Genomic DNA, 17,374 nt, shown 5'->3' on the forward strand with positions numbered 1-17,374 from the left:
TTTTGTATCATTAAATCGTATCAAATATCGCGATTTTCCAATGCGCCAATCTCAGCAACGGGCATGACATAAAACAACCAAACTCCTCGCATTCCATCATATTGCGCTGGCCAGCGGCTGTACCTAACTTAACACCTTCTCTTTGGAACCTAGAATCCGTCTTTCCAATTCTTCAACTTGGTAAACATCCATTGCGTTGGCATTTCTTGGATCGACCAAAAACACCCACACCACAATATTGTGGTTGTCCCATACGGGCTGGAATACCCAAATCATCACGGAGGAAGTCCACCAACGATGTTTCGATCGACGAAGAAAATGCAGCAAGGACCAGCATCATGTTCGACTCGGGATTTGGCAGGTTGTGAATGTCTGCAACGATCACCACCTCTCTGATTGTCCCAATTGAGGCCAGCTCCCGCGCCCATCCCAAACTCTCATGACGAGTCGAATATAATAACCGAAAATCTGACACCGTCAAGCTCTGCGGGCCGTCCCATGATCCTCGTGGCCGAGCGCCTTCAATGACAAGCGTCAATCTGTCCAAGCTCTGCAGATTTCGCAGCGAACGACAAACTGAGGACCAGTCGCAAGAATCTGGCTCAATGGCATTTGTTGGACTGCGCTTGTAAAGGCTGATCTCGCGAACTAGGTCTCTAGTGCGTGGCGTCTTGTCGGCGAAGAACGGCACTACAGCCTCAAGATCATCTCCAAAGTGGAAGGCATGTTTTGTGTACAAGAAGTGGGACGCTTCCTCTCGAATCTTGCGATTGATGTGCATGATAGCTACGTCCATCGATCGGCGTGGTTCGGGCTCGGCGCAATACGTGGTTTCGTACGACTTCTTTGCGATACTTCGCTCCATTATGTTGTACACTGAACGTTTCGTTCTCGAACGGAGCGCTTCATACTCGGACCTCGACTGGTTGCGGATTGAAATGTCCTTCGTCCCGCCATTGTCGAGAAGATAGTCGTATATCAACATGCGAATCTCTGGGGGAATCCGCAGGAGTGCCGGTTCTTCAGCCATGGTGATTGAGATTGCAGATAATATTCGGGATCAGAGTGAGGGAATCGAGGATGGGCAAAGACCAAAAAAGAAATCTCTGTTTGAAAGGTACTCGTTTTGAGCAGATGACTCGGTGATGTCAGGCTCTAGTGAGTGGTTGGACTAGTTGGTGGTGTCGACAACTCACTAACACAATGATGGACAATGATGAGCAATGGGAGGGATCTCACGTCAGAGGCAGCTATTCTCAATTCCAATGAACTGACAAAGACGATTCAACAAGATGCTATGATGCAGCGAAGACTTGACAGACATTTGTATTATTTCTGTACCACAGACTGATCAGCGAGTCGTAGGATCCGTCCATCAAGGTGCCCACTCCCCGGACCTTGACGACCCAAACACAGACTCGTCCCTGTCGAATCAGCACAGATGCAGGTTGATTAAGTGACTTCCAGCACGTATTTCAACCGATTCGTGTTTTTCCTCCTTTCGTTCCCGGAAGAAACCCCGTCTATTACCCACCATTGGGCCAACTACTGACCACTGCCACACTTATCACTGGCCTCGTTTTCGTGGGGTAGCTATCTCTGTGCGCCACGTCGAAACATCGAACAAATGGGCTCCTTCATCTCTTGGGTTCACCTTGAGCGTAGTCTTTTCTGCATTCGCTTCTTTCTCTGCCTCAAACCTTCACTGACCGCCAAGGTATTGCAGAGTTTTTGTTGCGCTTGCAGCGACTCGGTCGTTTACTAACATCGGGAGTGGAGATACAAAAAAGAGTGGTTGTCCGTCCGTATCTTTGCGGATTGCGACCCGCGATCCTGCGATTGCATCAGGAACCCACCACTAACACGCCCCCCAAACCAAAAACCCCGAACGGCGAGCTTGGACTGGGACGCTGTTCCTTTCCTTTACGGCGGACTGATCACCGCTTATACCGTGGTGCGCACTAACAAAGAAACGCGCACCAGAAAAATTCTGGTTGATCAACCGCAGTCTCAGAGCCAGACTCGCAAGATGTGGTTGGGTGACGTTTCTTTGTCTATGAATTTATCTGAGCGATCGTTGGCCTACCCGAACCAAAGTAGGTATGGGCTAGTCTCAAGATCACCCGGAAAGACGAACGATAGTCCTTGCTACAGCTATGTTATCCTTCGCAACTAACTCTCTGGACGATGGCTTATCGAGGTTCTTTCTGAGGCCTGGTGGAAAAGATGTCTGACCTCAAACTCATTCCTTCAGGATGCTTGATCAACTTCCCGACACTGCAAAGTGTGATCGTCTCCGGCTTCCAAACCACTTGCTACAACTAGCCCCCACTATTTTCGCATCGCGACATGATAGCTTAGGTATCATGTAGTATGCGCCGAGTCATGTTGCCGGGCCTAAAAACACCAGTACTTGCGCTTCCCGGCGTGGCATCAACTTGTGGATCTGGCAATGAGAAAACTAGGAAACTTATCATTGCTGTTCAACATCTGTGGTGAAAACATAGGTCCGTAAGAGACAATACACAGATTACAGAATCCATTTCTAAACAAACAGATAGCTCGTATATGCCCGTCTTCTTGACCACGTCGGTCAATGGAAGACATCGAACAGGTCAATCTTGTTCGTAGGCCCTGATGAACAGGCCCTGAACTTGTTGCAAAGTGACATGCCAAGTTGGCAGGATAGTAGGGATTCCCTTTCTTGTGGGAGGTGGATATCTTGCCATAAACTTGGAAAGTCAAGAAATTTTACTTCGGCATATATCCCAGATTATCTACAGCGAATATACAAATACAGATCTTGTCTCAATACTTAATCTCGAGTCTCCACACTAACTACAGTAGCTACCTCTATCTGTTGACGCCTTGAGTCGTACGATACTTGCAGGTTCCCGGGAAGTAAAGGTCTTCAGATTCTCGGTCGAACCAACAAAAGCTGTCTATGTAGGGTCGACACTCTTTTCTTCTGGAACGCCGCATGGAATCTTCAAGGATAATAACCCCTGCTAGCGCAATCGGTTGTGGTTCTTGAAGCATTGCTGACATATTCTAAAGCCGCAAACTCAACGATCTACACTCTTGTGCCTATTGCTCGGAGTTATTCACAATAGCCCCGTTTCGCCCGTCTATTCAACGCTTGAAAGCCAATAAGGACATCATCGAGATCATGTCGAAATCATTCTCTATTCGGGATGCTGATGCGTCGTTGAACGATGCTCAGTTCATTCTTGACGCATTCGACTCAACAATACCTCATCTGGTGGCTACCGGAAACTCTGAACAATGGGGGACTGAACCTTTCTCGAAGAAAGAAGGCGTTGTCCAACGTATTCACGATACAGTGGCAAAGTCAGATACTTTCCGCAAGACAGGAACGGGTGAACCCATAAGATTGTTCATTGCCGAGGTTGAGGATGACCAAGCCAGTTCAGGGTCCACCGCAGACAGCAGTCTTGCTCGACGTGTCGATGAGAATGGAAAGACTTTTCTGTCCGTTGGGCTTGTCTGGATCCTGGATGAACAGTTTGTGGATTATCTCAAAGAAACAGATAGCTTGAAGGAACATGTCGGACCAGCGTCGGAGAAGGGCAACTTCGTCTTCTTGAAGTATCTTGTCGCTGATCACCGAGTTGGTGATCAACGCCGAGGTGCTGGCGCTGCGCTTCTTGCAAAGGTGAAGGAGTATGCTCTTGAGAAGGGCTGGAAAACAATCTGGATCGACTGTTGGGATGGAGGCAATGGACAATTGGTACAGTATGTTACCCTAATCACCCCCTTGGTCGATGCATATTCACGTATTCGGGACTTCGCTAATCAGTGGCAGATATTACGTCGACAGGGGCTTTCAGATTGTGGCCAGCTTTCAAGATCATGATTACAAAGATGGGACGACTTGGAAGGGCAAGCTTCTTCGTCTAGACTTGTCATAGAGGCCTGATAAATATAGCAAAGTGCCATCGACTTTAAACATTTTTGAACACTATCTCAACTGCTCACTTCTCCAGAGGAGGAGTATCCATATAGTTACCAAAGAAGGGGTCACGTCCGCCCGCAACTTGAGCCTCCTCAACCACTTTCCTTAGCTCCCGTTCCTCCTCCTTGCTCAAGGTCACCTTTGCTGCTCCAACGTTCTCTTCCAGGTACTTGACCTTCTTAGTTCCCGGAATTACAAAAACATTTGGGCTTTGCTCCAGAACCCATGCCAGCGCTAGCTGCGAGGTGGTGTATCCCTTGCTCTTAGCCAACTCGTCAAACTTATCCACAATCTGGAGATTCTTCTTAAAGTTATCACCCTGAAAGCGACTCATATCTTTTCGGACATCGCCTTCTTCAAAATCCTCCGCAGAGCGATAACGACCGGTAAGGATGCCGCGACCAAGAGGTGAGTAGGCGAAAATAGCGATGTCCAGCTCTTGGCATGTTTTGAGAAGGTGTGTTCCTAAGGGACCTTCAATGTCGAGTGTCCAGGGGTTGTACTCGACTTGCACTGCTGTGATTGGATGGACAGCATAGGCGCGACGAACTGTTGTGGAAGAGATCTCTGATAGACCCAAGTGCTTGACTTTTCCTTCACTATACGGTTGTTAGGCCTCTTCCTCGATCCGATCATTTGAGGGTGAACTTACTCAACGAGCTGCTTCATAGCCTCGACGGTTTTCTCAATAGGCACATCCTCCCCGACACGGTGCATGTAATACAGATCAATCTGCTCGACACCAAGTCTCTTCAAACTCTTTTCAATACTCGCCTTCACATGTTCAGGACTCGAATCAGTAACCATGCCCTTCTTAGTTGCCTTCAACCCAAACTTGGTGGCGAGGAAGATATCCTGACGACGCTCGGGATGTAGCTTGAACCACTTGCCAACAAGGTCTTCACTATCACCGTAGATATCAGCTGTATCCCAATTGGTACAGCCGAGCTCCCATGCGCGGTCTAGGACCTTGAGTCGTTCTTCATCAGAGCTAGGGGTGTTAGTCTCGGGGTGGTTCAAAGGAATGAGGGATTGTGCATACTCGGCTGGCCCATATGCAATGCTTATACCCATGAGACCAAAGCCAATGGCTGGGATCTTAGGACCATCGTTTGTGAGTTGGCGAAGGGGAAGTTGAGCTGGAGGAGCCATGATGTATGATGAATGTGTGTAAGTGCAGTATCAGAATAAACGTAGGAAGGTTCGTAGTGTATGAACAGTAAAGGAAGCTTAATACTATCCAAGAATATGTTGCTAAATAGCTGGAAGCATCATGACCTTATATACTCAATTTAGACTTTACATTCCTTGTCATTGAACTCCTCATACAATAGCATTTGATACATCGTCACAGCACAATGGGTTTAGCGCTACACTAATACTCTGCGGAACTCCCCACAAGCGGACGGACGTTGTGCTTGTCTCCGAGAGATCGCTCATCGTGCATGAATGACTAAGCTCATTGTCCAGAGTGTATGAACACTACGAGGCAGTATTCAAGGTAGCTTCGGTAACTTCGAGCGTCTAACGGCCGATCATTGAATCATAGATAACAAATTGGCTGCCGGCGAGAACAGCAGATGCCAAGACACAAGGCTGTATGTAAGTCAAAGACGAGTAGTTATTAGAAGCAGCAAAAGATGGTCTTGAACTAAGATCAAGGTATCGAAAAATAAAAACCAGAATCGCTATATTACTCTACCCAGTCCGTCTATTTTGTCTTGCGCCTCGCCTTGAAGGTCTTGAGGGGATCTCGCTTCCTTGAGCCGACCTTGAATCCTCGTCCCTTTTTACCCTTGCCCTTCTTATCTTTTCGCATCGCGACGAAACCAATGTCTCCTGTCAGAGCCTGCTTGCCATCCTTGGGCAGGAGGTACTCGGGAATATGTTTCAAGTGAGCTTGCTGTCTGGCAGTTCGGAGTTCACCGTCGTGACGAAGGTGAGTAAGTTCAGTAGGGTTCTCCTCAAAGTATCTGGTAGATTTGTCAGTATGCTTCATTGTACAATTGCATTATGGTTCATCCTTACCGCTTGAGCTTCTCACTCTTCAACAGTTCTTGTCGCAGTTCTCGTGTTCGGGCTTCTCGAATGGCAACCTTGGTGACGGCACGCAGGGCATCGTTCATACGGTATCGGAAGGGATCCACCTGCTTCATGTTGAAGTTGTATGGCTTCACCTCCTTACCGCGCTTAGCCTGCTGCCTGACGATTCTAGCCATGACCTTCTCGTCATTCTCACAAGCAGGGGTAGATGTGGGCATGTGCTTTCGGTATAGATCCTTGGGAACCACGAATGACAGAGCCATACCAGTCTGGCCAGCTCGTGCTGTTCGTCCTATTCTATGTGTGTAGGCAGATGCTGTGGTGGGAAGATCGAAGTTGATAACTGCGGAAACCTTCTTGAAGTCGACACCTGTTGAGGTCAGTCAGTATTGGTTCGTGTGAGGCGTAGCCCTGGACCAGCGCTGGGTTCAACGTACCTCTTGATACTCCATATTCCTTATCGCCGCCCTTGGACTTCTTAGCCTTCTTCTTTGGTCGCTTTGCTTCCGTCTCCTCATCTTCACCCTCGTTGTTCTGCTTCTTGGTGTCGTCCTCGGCATCACCAGTCTCAGCAGGCTCTTCCTCGTCACCGAGCATCTCGTTCTTCTCATCAGCGGCGATAATGATGTCGTACACATGACGGTTGAACTCCTCAACGACGTGGACTCGCGAGTTCAGGGGAAGCTCCGAGTTCAGAATACAGCTTCGAATACCAAACTGCTCGAAGAAGAGCTTGAGACGGTAGCATCGGTCAATGTCGCTAACGAAGATAATACACTTGCCCTTGATCAACTTGAGCTTGAAGATGACGTAGGCAAGCAGGAACTTCTCGTCCTCACCACACCTAGTATTTTGTTAGTAACTGTTTTTGCGACCCATGATTTGTGCAGCTTACTTGGCGACAAACTGAGTGATACCCTCGCCTTCAGCCTCCTTCTCCTTCAGATCCAACAAGGTAGGGTCACGGCGGAAGATTCCCTTGAGCGTATCGACCTCGTCGGTAAGAGTTGCACTCATCATCATAACCTGAACACCCTTGGGAACTGATCGCGACAAGTTCTCCAAGTCTTCGCTGTAGCCGTAGGAAAGAACAAGATCCGCCTCGTCGAGAATTAGGTGTGTGAGTTTGTCAATTGAGAGAGCGGAGGAGTTAATATTGTGCCAGGCAGTCGCGGGGGTCGAGATGACGATGTCGGGGGAGTTGGAGAGAAGGGCGCGCTGGACGGCATTGGAGACCTTGTCGGTTAACTTTACGGTGCTGATGTCCTTTGCGCAGAACGAAGCAAATTGTTCGATGGCCTTGGAGACCTGGTCGGCAAGCTCGCGGGTGGGAACGAGGATAAGGCCAGTAGTGAAAGCTGTAGAGTCAGTCTAAAGACATGAGTTAGCAAGATCTTGGTATCTCGGCTATCAGATAAACCGTACAGCTTTGCGCTTCAGGATGCTTGAAAGCAAAGGAAGAACATATGCGGCAGTCTTTCCAGAGCCACAGTCTGCCTTTGCAAGAACATCCTGTCCATTGAGAGCTAAAGGAATCGCCTTGCGCTGCACAAGAGTTGGCTTCGCGAATTTCTGCTGGGCGATGGCTTGTAGCAGCCTGGGGTCGAGGCCGAGATCGACGAAGGAAGTCTCTTCCTCTTGTTTTTGCGCAGGCTCTGTAGACTTTTCAACCTCGGTAGTCGCGGGCGTTTCGGCAGGAACCGACTCTTCGGCTTGATCGCGCTTTCTCTTAGACGAGGATCCCATTTTGAAAGCTGGGTGTGGTGTTGTGATGGGCTGTTGGTGTATGTCGAAGAAAGATGGCGATTTCTTGACGACCTGAGATAATCTTTCTGCAGTTCAGTGCTTTCCTCCAAATTTCTAGCGGGTCTGAGGGGCAGCTCAGTGGCATCGATGGCTTTCATTGGCTACATCAGTATGGCGCTAGTATGGTTCGGCTTAGCTTATCAAACTTCAGAAAATCGTTCAGAACTTTTTTTCTTCTTATCGTGCTTATCAATTCACTAAATCCATCCACGCGCTGGCGACTACTTCCACCCTTTTTCTGGGCCGGGAATAGCTTCAACATTTTTCTATCATGGTTCTTAATACGTCTAAAGCGGTACATCAGCCTCTATCAAATCGATAATATACCACGGGATCTACAATGAACATCAAATTCCTCCGTCTTTCAACAGCTTGGATTTCATGCTTCAATTGGCAGAGGTATTGATCAATTCAGACAGACACGTACTATCCTTACGACGGTGGTTTCTCAGTGAACACTCTGTCACAAGTGCAATTCTTGAATTGGATCACGATGTATAACGGTAAAAAAAACCATTTTGATCATAATAAAAAATGTATTAATCCATTCGCCTTATCCGATTGTATCCCATATCAAGTCCCAGTCATTAAACCTTGCTAATAAAACCCACAAACTAAGCCATTGCTCTATACCTTCATGTCTATCATTCCTTTGCTTTTGTTTTCTTCTTCTTTGTTCTCATCCCTTTACCACTTGATGACAGGGTCGGGGAAGTACTCAGCAATAAGCTCCATATAGTAAGGCTTAAGCTTCTCGGCATCAGGGACACCGTCGCTCTTGGAGTACAAGTCATATGGGTTGAAGGCATTGACAGCCTTGAGCATCTCCCAATCCTTGTCGCACATGAGGTGCTGGTAAGCACCCTCTCGGTGCCAGGGGTAGAAGGAGTGGTAGCGGATCATGGCAAGAGCCTCGTCGGGAAGAGTGGACTGATCCTTGACGACATGGTAGAGATATTCGTCGTGGCCCCAAGAGAGCATGATGTTGTCGAGACCACAGTTGGGAGAGTAGATGCCGAACTTGGTGTTGAAGTCAGGGTTGGTAGCATCAGGGTTTCCCTCGGCGAAGGTGTCAGGATAAATGATCTTGTCTGAGAAGGCACAGCCGACGGGGAATGTGTCACCAACAACGTCCCACTGACCCTGAGTCTCAAGCTCGGGAAAGAAGAGCATCAGCTTTCCAAGATCGTGGATGAGACCAGTGAGCTGCATCCATCGAGGCTTGCCGTCACGGCGAATAGCCTCAGCAGACTGGAGAAGATGCTGGATCTGAGAGAGAGAAGTATCGGGGTCGGACTCGTCGACAAGAGTGTTAAGCTTCTCCATGGCCTCCCAGATGGTCATCTCAGCGCGAGGACGAGAGGCGTTGTAAAAGCGGTTGCGGGCAGCAAGGTTGTAAGCGACGGTCTGCTTGTGATGTTGCTCACGGTAGAAGTTCTTGACGCGGTCGGTAGCGTCGGCATATTGGCGGAAGGTGTTCTTGTCCTTCTCCTTATCGAACTTGGAGGACTCATCGTACTTGATCACGTTGACATCGTCGATCTTGTCGGAGAGAGCCTCGAGGGCCTGGCCATCGTGGCTGGAGAAGTCGTCGACGACAGCGCCGGGGGCCATTGTGAAGTATGTGAAGTGTGTAAGTGGAAGTGAGAAAGATGGAGTTTCTTGTGTGAATGAAGTCAAGGATCTTTGATGTTATTTAAAGTGTTGATGTGACAAGAAGAGAGAGGATGAGGATGATGAGCTTAGGGAATTGGATCTGGAGGTTGTGAAAACGTTGTTCTTATGTAGTTGATCAAATATCGAGAAGATTTATTTGCCCACACACCATCGCTACTTCCTGCTCTCATTTCCTTCTTTTCTTCTTTCCATTCTCGTCTTCCCCGCATTGTTGAAGGTACAAAGTCTGGGTCATGACCAATCTGCGTCACCTGAGTGGGTGTTTTGTTTTGCAACTCTCGTCGACTTGGTCTCAATATGGTTGAGACTTGGTCGAGATCTGGAGAACGGTGGATCTCTACGGGCAGAGTTTCTAAGTCGAGAGGCCTGTATCGAGTTAGCTCCGCCGGAAAATCGCCACTAACGACCCTGATCACTCCAGTTCTCTACTCTTTGTAGTTAGATCCGCCGGCTGTAGCTAACGCTGGAAAACGACGATACCCTGGAATAGCATCATGGTTCAAGCAGTGGAGATGTCACAGATATTTACCTCAAATATCCCACGTTTACTCCATGTTGCTAATTTCTTTCTACGTCACGCGGGGAATCGACCGGTAACTTTGCCGGCTCTCAATGCCCTGGGAGGTTTCGGCGATAGTTTCTTATGAGGCCCTGAATAGGATATTCGCATATATCTCTAAGGACCCTGAACAGAACAGGAGCGGAAATACCCTGACCCTGGCGACGATAGCATCACCTGACATACATCAGCTGCTCTTGAAAAGTCCCAGCTTAAACAGGGGAAGATGAGGCTGAGCGGTCTAGAAGCTCTCTTGTACTGTATTTACAATGTTCGAAAAGCTGTCTTGGTCAAATTTGTTATCATCGTGATTTTGAACTATGCTATGGCTAGGTAGTAAAGCATATGTATTCTCACCAATCAGGCCCCTCTTCATCAGAGGTGTCAGCTTGGTTTCCTGCATCCTTCCCCAAATGTGCGTCATGCTCTAGAAGTGGTCAGCATCACCAAACGATGATGATCTGGGGAAGTTCAACTGTCAAAGTACATGTACTATAGCTCGTCACAAAACTACCAAAAATCTTAGAAACTACAACAAAGTTATCGCCAGGAACGGAAATCTTCAGTGTCACCCCTCGCTAAGATTTCAGCCCCAGCACCAACAATCCTTCTCTCGCTTCTAAAACTTCGCTCTCGTGGTAATTCTGCCCGAGTGGAGGTTGGCGCTGGAAAAGTTTCGTTACGCCAAGACGCCAGCTCTTGAGTCTATCTGGTTAGTCCCGGAGAGGCTCGATGTTGGTAAATTGCTGTTTTTGGCAAGGCTCACCGATTATTTGATCATTGTGCAGCGTACATACAACGTCTTTTATCAACTTCATTCTTTGCTTTTACGCCTGCTGAATGACCACCGCGCCTAGAATTCTTGTGAAAGATATCCATGGTTGCTTGGTTCTGTTCAGGATCTCCATCGTATGCTTCTGCGGGCATCATGTCTTGGTAATACTTTGAAAGGATACCACCCTGACGACGTGCTCATGACGACCTTGACGGGCAAACCGCTTTCCGGCTCCATGACAAGTACTATCAGTAATCAACGAAAAGCATAATATTCGACACAATACACGTAATATTTATGAAATGTAAGTGTAAGAAGGACTCATCCTAATGCGCTGATTGTTAACCAAGTTCCGTGTCAACCTAACCTATACCCTCACCATTTCGGACTCTTGTGATAGTATCAAATAGCATGTCTTGCATTGACTCAGTAATAGTCTAGGATTTTAGTACTGCTCACATTAAAAGATAAACAAGTAACTTCACTATCATAGAAAGTCCTGTCAAGCGTTGTACTCCAGCATGTTCAATAAAACCCACCATGTTGTAGGTTTGTGGTGATAAGTCAAGTCAACCATCATGACAACATTTGGTAAAGAAACTGACAATACACAAAGAATAGTCCGTACGCTGTTGGAAAAGTTCGTTTTATAGAATGAGTCCTCGTGAATACCTATTCAATATTTCTTAGCTTTACAAATCAACACTGGAACCAGGACAGACCAGCTTTGTGTCTTTCACGACTAGATAGCCAGTCGCTCAGGTTGGAATCACAAAGACTGTAACTGTCGAATGAAGTCTCTGGGGAATACAAGTAATATATATTATTGTATGATAGAGGAGATGTTTCTTGTCGAGTGGTAAATCATAGTAGTGATACTCGATTCAGGAACCCTCATATCTTGTTATCGACAGAACGTGCCCGACAACACAAGAAAGACACTGCAAACTTGCACTTTGCAGGGCTATGATTAGAAAGGATATACAGGAAATAATGCGTAATATGGGATATCGCTGTTGTGCAAGTGTCGAAAGCAACGAGACAGTGGTTACACGGATGGAGTCTTGTCACCACCGCCATCACCTCACTCTCGAAGAACCGAGCAAACCAAATATTTTACTACAAAACACCAAACTCAAAACTGAACCGTGTACATTCTCTACTACTGGAACTTTTAAAATCTATCAATCTGTGGCTGTGAATACGGAGTGACAAGTAAGCACGAGCAGGCGCTCGAGCAAAGGGATTTTGATAATGTTCGCTTAAACGTCAGTGCAACTCGCCCTAAATAAGATACAGAAAACAAGTATTGAGAGTGCCCGCTTACTGACAGTATTGTCTTTTTCCTAAAGGCGGTCTCTAATATCTGAGTGCTATTTTTGTATCATCGTCGTCCTAGCCCTAGCAGGGCTGAGAAACTAGCTACGGCTTTGGAAATTAAGATTCAATAGACCAGAGAAGGAAGCCTCTAGAGAGTTATTCCCTGGAAAGGAATATAAGAGGGATATTCTGTCATAAGTGAGGAAATCGTCGCTCGTTCATCTCATCCAAGTTTAACGTGCTAACCCTGCTAGCTGATCAACCAACATGTCAAAGCGGAAAACAGATGTCCATGCGAGATTGTCATAACACTCGGATGTGCAGGCCTGAGGATATCTCCATTAGCATATCCGGTCCAAATGTGGCGTGCTGAAACTGGCTGATTAGGCAAGTATTATGGCCAACATTCGGAGATGGTCGGGCTAGATACTGTATCGGATACACCGGACCCTCGGTACTTCCAACCAATGCAACGCGATAGTAAGATTCGGGTCCTGCCTGAGGATGGAAGTCTATTGAACACGGCCGAAGGGGATAGAGTATCAAGCTTGAGGTCAACCTAAGCATACATACATAGGTAGCAACAGCTACTAATTCTCCTTACTTATGATGAAGAGGCACTAATCAACAGAAGAAGCCCTGGTATTTTTTGTAATATATATATTATATTATATTATGTATGCAGTCTTTTAGAAGCGTGATTGACCTCAATTGAAGCTCTCTTGGTAGTAGTATTATGTTTAGCCGTTCATTGCCCCCTTTGAGATATGCAAGATCAGCTTGTGATGAAGTCGTAAGCAGGGATCTGATCCACCAAGCAAGCAAGTCATAGCCAGATAAGAGAAGGAGTCGTTCAATGCCTAGAGTAGATTAGTTCTGGGCAGAGATCCTGGCTATATCTGACAAGTCAGGCATCAACCGATGCGCAAAGCTGAGGAGGCCTCTGCATGCGTCAAAACGCCAGCATACAGCAGGGAACTGTGATGATGAGTTCCTGGGTATCCGTACGACCCTTGCAATTTTGCAGCCATGAACAGAGCGTTTCCACGGGCGTATAGTATTGACATAGAGAGTACAGAAGGGTTCAGATCCCGTCATCTCTGAGGCATTTGAAACACGTTTAATTAATATCCAAGCATGAGAGACAAACTGTTTCATAGCCAAAGTCAATTGAGTGACACACATAGAAACTAGAGTTAGTAGGTTCACCCAAGGAGCGCTTGCACTTGTCGTTCGTCGGCACGTCCAAGCCACCCATGTCGCGGATCACGGCACTACAGTACAGTACCCCTGTCAATGATATCTATATACAGTACCCTGAGCACATCCAACGATTGCTGGTGTTGTGTATGTATCTGACATTCGCTCGTGCTGTAGATCATCCAAGCTAAGCTCCCTGCTTTGGAAGATCTGTTGATCCTCAGTCAAAAGGACAACACACATGGGTACGTCAAGGCTCAAGCACGTTTCCCTTGTCGACATCCTGCAGGCCATCGGGTACTGATCCCGCAGGAATCTATAATCGTAACTCCGGATCATATGATTGGCGGAATTCATCAATGTCCCACCTCTTTGACCTCCTACTGTACTTGACCAGCTCGGTGAAATGAACAGCTCCATATATCCAGACTAGAATAGTTACAACGACTTGCTTGATTAACCCTTTTGAATCTTGTACATTTCTTGGTGGATTTATATGTCACTCCTCTCAACATCGGCCGCCAGCCAGCCAGCCAGCCACAAGAGGCCTGGACTTGGCGCCACAGACAATGCCCACTCTGTGCAGCTAGTATGGATATTAAGCGAACAGATAAAACGCATCCATTGCAGAAATCTCTCATGTTCTAATAGGCCCGGCCGTGGGCCCTTGGCTGCGTGGATATATAGTTGTGATTTGACAACCCATGTCCGCATGTCGATGCGCGACCTTATATCCGCGTATAGCCCCTCGTAGGATCGTTAGTTTAAGATAGAAAATAAGCTGTTCGTTAGTGTAACTGCCGAACGAAACGGGCGTTCTATCAATGTCGGAATCAGACCATTTCTGATATGAAGCGACGCTCGGACGCGAACTGATGCGGAGCTACGGATACTCCATGTCTATGATACCCCTTTGATCTTGTAAAATGCATGCGATAATCCTGGCGCCTGTATCTTAGCCATCAGACCTAGCAGCTAGATGAACGGCTACAGATCTAGTGCCGCCTGCCTAAGCTGGCATTGCCTCCTGTCTGTCTTGCAGGCTATGGAATGGCTTAGATCTGAACGTGGTTGTCTCTTCAGATTGCCCAATCAGGTAAAACCTGCCACAAGGCTGTTTAAACGACACAACCCATGCGAAGACGACTCAAGGACGATGGTCAAGAACTGTGTGGCCGGGAATTTGAAATTGTGATGTTGAGTGCAGTAGTGCTGAGGGGAAACATGGTGATGTGGGCCAGGATAGGATGTCATTGAAACAATTGCTAGAGCACAGTAATGAAGCATCGCATGGATGTTGAATTGCGCGTAAGTCGCGGCCACAGGCCGGTCATTTTCATAACGAAATATTAACCCAAGTGAACACACAACAAGGGACAGGCGGATAGCGTAGATCGATGGGCTATCCCCAAAGAGGTATCATCTATTATGTAGTTGGAGCTCTTCTGACTGCACCGTAACAATTTCCTCACCTCACGCTCACGCATTGTCATTGCAAGAGACGCTTCCGTTTCAATGATCGTGCAGTTGGAAGATTGATTCGTCCATATACGGTGTCGCGCAAGGATAAGTTGACCTTATCAGAATAGCATTGAGGCTGAGAACAGGGTTGGCGATCAGATCAAACCATCGCCGATTGCTTGGACGATTTCTTCGACTTGTGACGCGAGCTGTATGCGCATCTTGCAGTTCATTCCCTCGCCCCAGGAAACGGTCTCACGAGGGTGTGATGTCAAAGGCATCGAGCCCACGAGAGGTGACAGGTGCCATCACATGAATGAAAATGGATGTTGACCCAGCACTTGTCAGCCCGTCAAACCTTGTTACAAAGAGGGGTTATTCGCACACCAATCCCACTTTGACAAAGACAAAGAGGAGCCACCCTCTTCATGATTTCAGGAACGACTTGAACTGTGGATGGCGCACCGTTGGGGATTTGCAAGGACCAAAGCTAATCTTCCTGCGGGACGTGATCCGTGCGCTTGAGGTGCAATCCACCTTGAATCTCTTCGTCTGGCTAACCCATCTTAGCCTCTCTGCAGCTTTGCGGCCTCGGATATTTCTTACGGTCGACAGTAGCGCAAAGTTTCCTTTCTCAGTAAGATAGGGTCTCGACGTGAGTCCATAAGGCTTGTCCTAGGAAAAGAGGACACGTTCTCTCTATAAGGGGACCCCCTCATGCAAGCAGTGAAATCGACAGCGGGCAGCACCGTAGCAAGTTGCTTCTTGTCTCCAGAACAGACAGCAGTGGGAAGAGACGTAGCTGTTGGCTCATTGACGATCGCAGTCCTAGGAAGTTGTCCTTAGCGTTCAGGGACCCCGCTTGCTTCGTCTTTGTCCAGTTTTGATATTGTGATCCGGTCGGGAAATTGGGCCGCGTCTAATAATGTGTGCCTGCCCTACGGAGAATATCAACGTGATGGACGATCTTAGATGAATGAGTATACAAGAAGTGGAAGAAACGATCTTAGCTTTTGACTCAGTTTCAGTCTAGTCCCTTGGAGTACAGTAGTAATTGAGGCGTAATCCAGGGTCGGGCATGGTAGAGTCACGGGCGTTGGGGACATGTGTGTCAACCTTGCTTTTCTGAATCGAGACTACCGAGTGGTCTTAGACCGTTGTCGATTCTTCTCCGATCCTTTGCGGAGTTTTTCTTGATGTTGCATCCTGGAGCGGGGTTCGGCGTGCTTACGCTTGACAATGGTTGAAGTTGCTGGTGGTGGTGCTGGAGGAGGGATCACTGGAACGGCATCACGAAGCCGTGCGCGGAGATGTCGGGTTTTCTGGGTAGCGACTGCCCGTTGAGCATAATCTGTAAGTGGTTGGATGGATGTTCTTGGTCTAGGTAGTTTCTGTTGCTAAGCTGCACCTAGCGACTTCTGGACATAGAGTTTTGTCGGAGCTCCCCGCCCGTTGTTTGTTATGCTCCGGGAACGATTCCTCTCCAAATTGCAAGCAAACCAAAATCTCCAAATTTGTGACTCTATTCCCCAACAGGCATAGATATCGACGTTGGCGCCAGGAAATCCGGAAACACGAAGTGGGCTTGGATCCAAGAGTCTGGCTAACCGGTTAGACTAAGTGCTGTCAACCTGGGAGCCAAGTCACTAATGTCTGTATACAGGTAGGGTAGGGTAAGAACCGTAGTAGTTGGAACTGCAGACAGGAGGTCGCCTGTAGAAGGAAGCTCCGTTGCTTCAATGAGGCAAATCCCGAGAGTTGCATCACAGAGACGGCTGCAGGCTGACCACCGAAGTGTGGCTACCTGAAATGCAAGAGCCAAAGGCCACTGCCAGAGTAAAGACCAATTGGCTAGTTCTCGCCCTCAGGATTTCTTTATTGCTGAGTGCTCTTTAACTAACCTTTATTCGACGTTGATATCGTGAGGTGAAGCGCCGTGTAGTACAGGCGAAAATCCTACAAGCCTGGCATTCGCCTGTCTGCGAACTGGACATGCCTCGGAAAACCACTTGAGGGAAGGATCGGGGTTTCGGACCCAAGAGTTGAGGGAGGTTTCAGAAGCACGTTGTGGATCAAAACGGCCGTCCAGCCCAGCACCAGCTCCCAGGAACCTGGCTACCTACTGTAGCAGACGTTGTTTGGTTTGCTTCTCTGGCTGAGCAGGAAAACAAGATCTCGACCAATGGCGCGCGAGGCGTCATCACCAACGCCCAACCTTAATCCCCCATATGCACGCAGGCGCACCTCGTTACTTAACGGTGGCGCCAGTGCCGTACTGTATGTACCGTATTGAATGGTCAGGCACATTCATCAAGATCAACTTGGTAAGTCGGTTCGCCTTTTCATCCCTGTCCAAATTGCTAGCCAGCATCGGAGTCCGTGTTGTGAGGCTCCAATCCGCCCAACGTCGGCTTGTGCTATGACCTCGTCGGATACTCCACCTGCAATGTTATGTCGACAGCATGTACAGTAATCCAAGGATTTGATGAGTGTCAAGCACGATCGCCAATTGCGCCCAATTGTGTTTCTTCCTTCCAGTCATAAGTTGACCGTTGTC

General features: G+C 47.8%; 5 protein-coding genes across 5 annotated transcripts; 1 reads left to right on the forward strand and 4 right to left on the reverse strand.

The window, feature by feature from the left end:
• Nucleotides 1–172: 172 nt before the first annotated feature.
• On the reverse strand, nucleotides 173–1,030 carry FIESC28_05180 (uncharacterized protein; the record flags this gene model as incomplete). The annotated part of the gene is made up of 1 exon (XM_031159327.1): nucleotides 173–1,030. The coding sequence occupies one exon, from the start codon at nucleotides 1,028–1,030 to the stop codon at nucleotides 173–175; it is 858 nt and encodes a 285-aa protein (XP_031016565.1).
• Nucleotides 1,031–3,169: 2,139 nt separating this feature from the next.
• On the forward strand, nucleotides 3,170–3,932 carry FIESC28_05181 (uncharacterized protein; the record flags this gene model as incomplete). The annotated part of the gene is made up of 2 exons (XM_031159328.1): nucleotides 3,170–3,756; nucleotides 3,827–3,932. 2 exons carry the CDS (start codon nucleotides 3,170–3,172, stop codon nucleotides 3,930–3,932), a joined length of 693 nt encoding a protein of 230 aa, XP_031016566.1.
• A 63-nt stretch (nucleotides 3,933–3,995) lies between these two features.
• FIESC28_05182 (uncharacterized protein) lies at nucleotides 3,996–5,128 on the reverse strand (the record flags this gene model as incomplete). The annotated part of the gene is made up of 2 exons (XM_031159329.1): nucleotides 3,996–4,575; nucleotides 4,629–5,128. 2 exons carry the CDS (start codon nucleotides 5,126–5,128, stop codon nucleotides 3,996–3,998), a joined length of 1,080 nt encoding a protein of 359 aa, XP_031016567.1.
• A 559-nt stretch (nucleotides 5,129–5,687) lies between these two features.
• FIESC28_05183 (uncharacterized protein) lies at nucleotides 5,688–7,765 on the reverse strand (the record flags this gene model as incomplete). Its single annotated transcript, XM_031159330.1, has 5 exons — nucleotides 5,688–5,949; nucleotides 6,005–6,389; nucleotides 6,457–6,863; nucleotides 6,915–7,390; nucleotides 7,445–7,765. The coding sequence occupies 5 exons, from the start codon at nucleotides 7,763–7,765 to the stop codon at nucleotides 5,688–5,690; spliced, it is 1,851 nt and encodes a 616-aa protein (XP_031016568.1).
• Nucleotides 7,766–8,512: 747 nt separating this feature from the next.
• Nucleotides 8,513–9,439, reverse strand: FIESC28_05184 (uncharacterized protein; the record flags this gene model as incomplete). The annotated part of the gene is made up of 1 exon (XM_031159331.1): nucleotides 8,513–9,439. The coding sequence occupies one exon, from the start codon at nucleotides 9,437–9,439 to the stop codon at nucleotides 8,513–8,515; it is 927 nt and encodes a 308-aa protein (XP_031016569.1).
• Nucleotides 9,440–17,374: the final 7,935 nt, after the last annotated feature.

This window comes from Fusarium coffeatum (genome assembly GCF_003316985.1).
Source record: "Fusarium coffeatum strain FIESC_28 chromosome Unknown BRIP53273_contig_112, whole genome shotgun sequence".
NCBI classification, from domain to species: domain Eukaryota; kingdom Fungi; phylum Ascomycota; class Sordariomycetes; order Hypocreales; family Nectriaceae; genus Fusarium; species Fusarium coffeatum.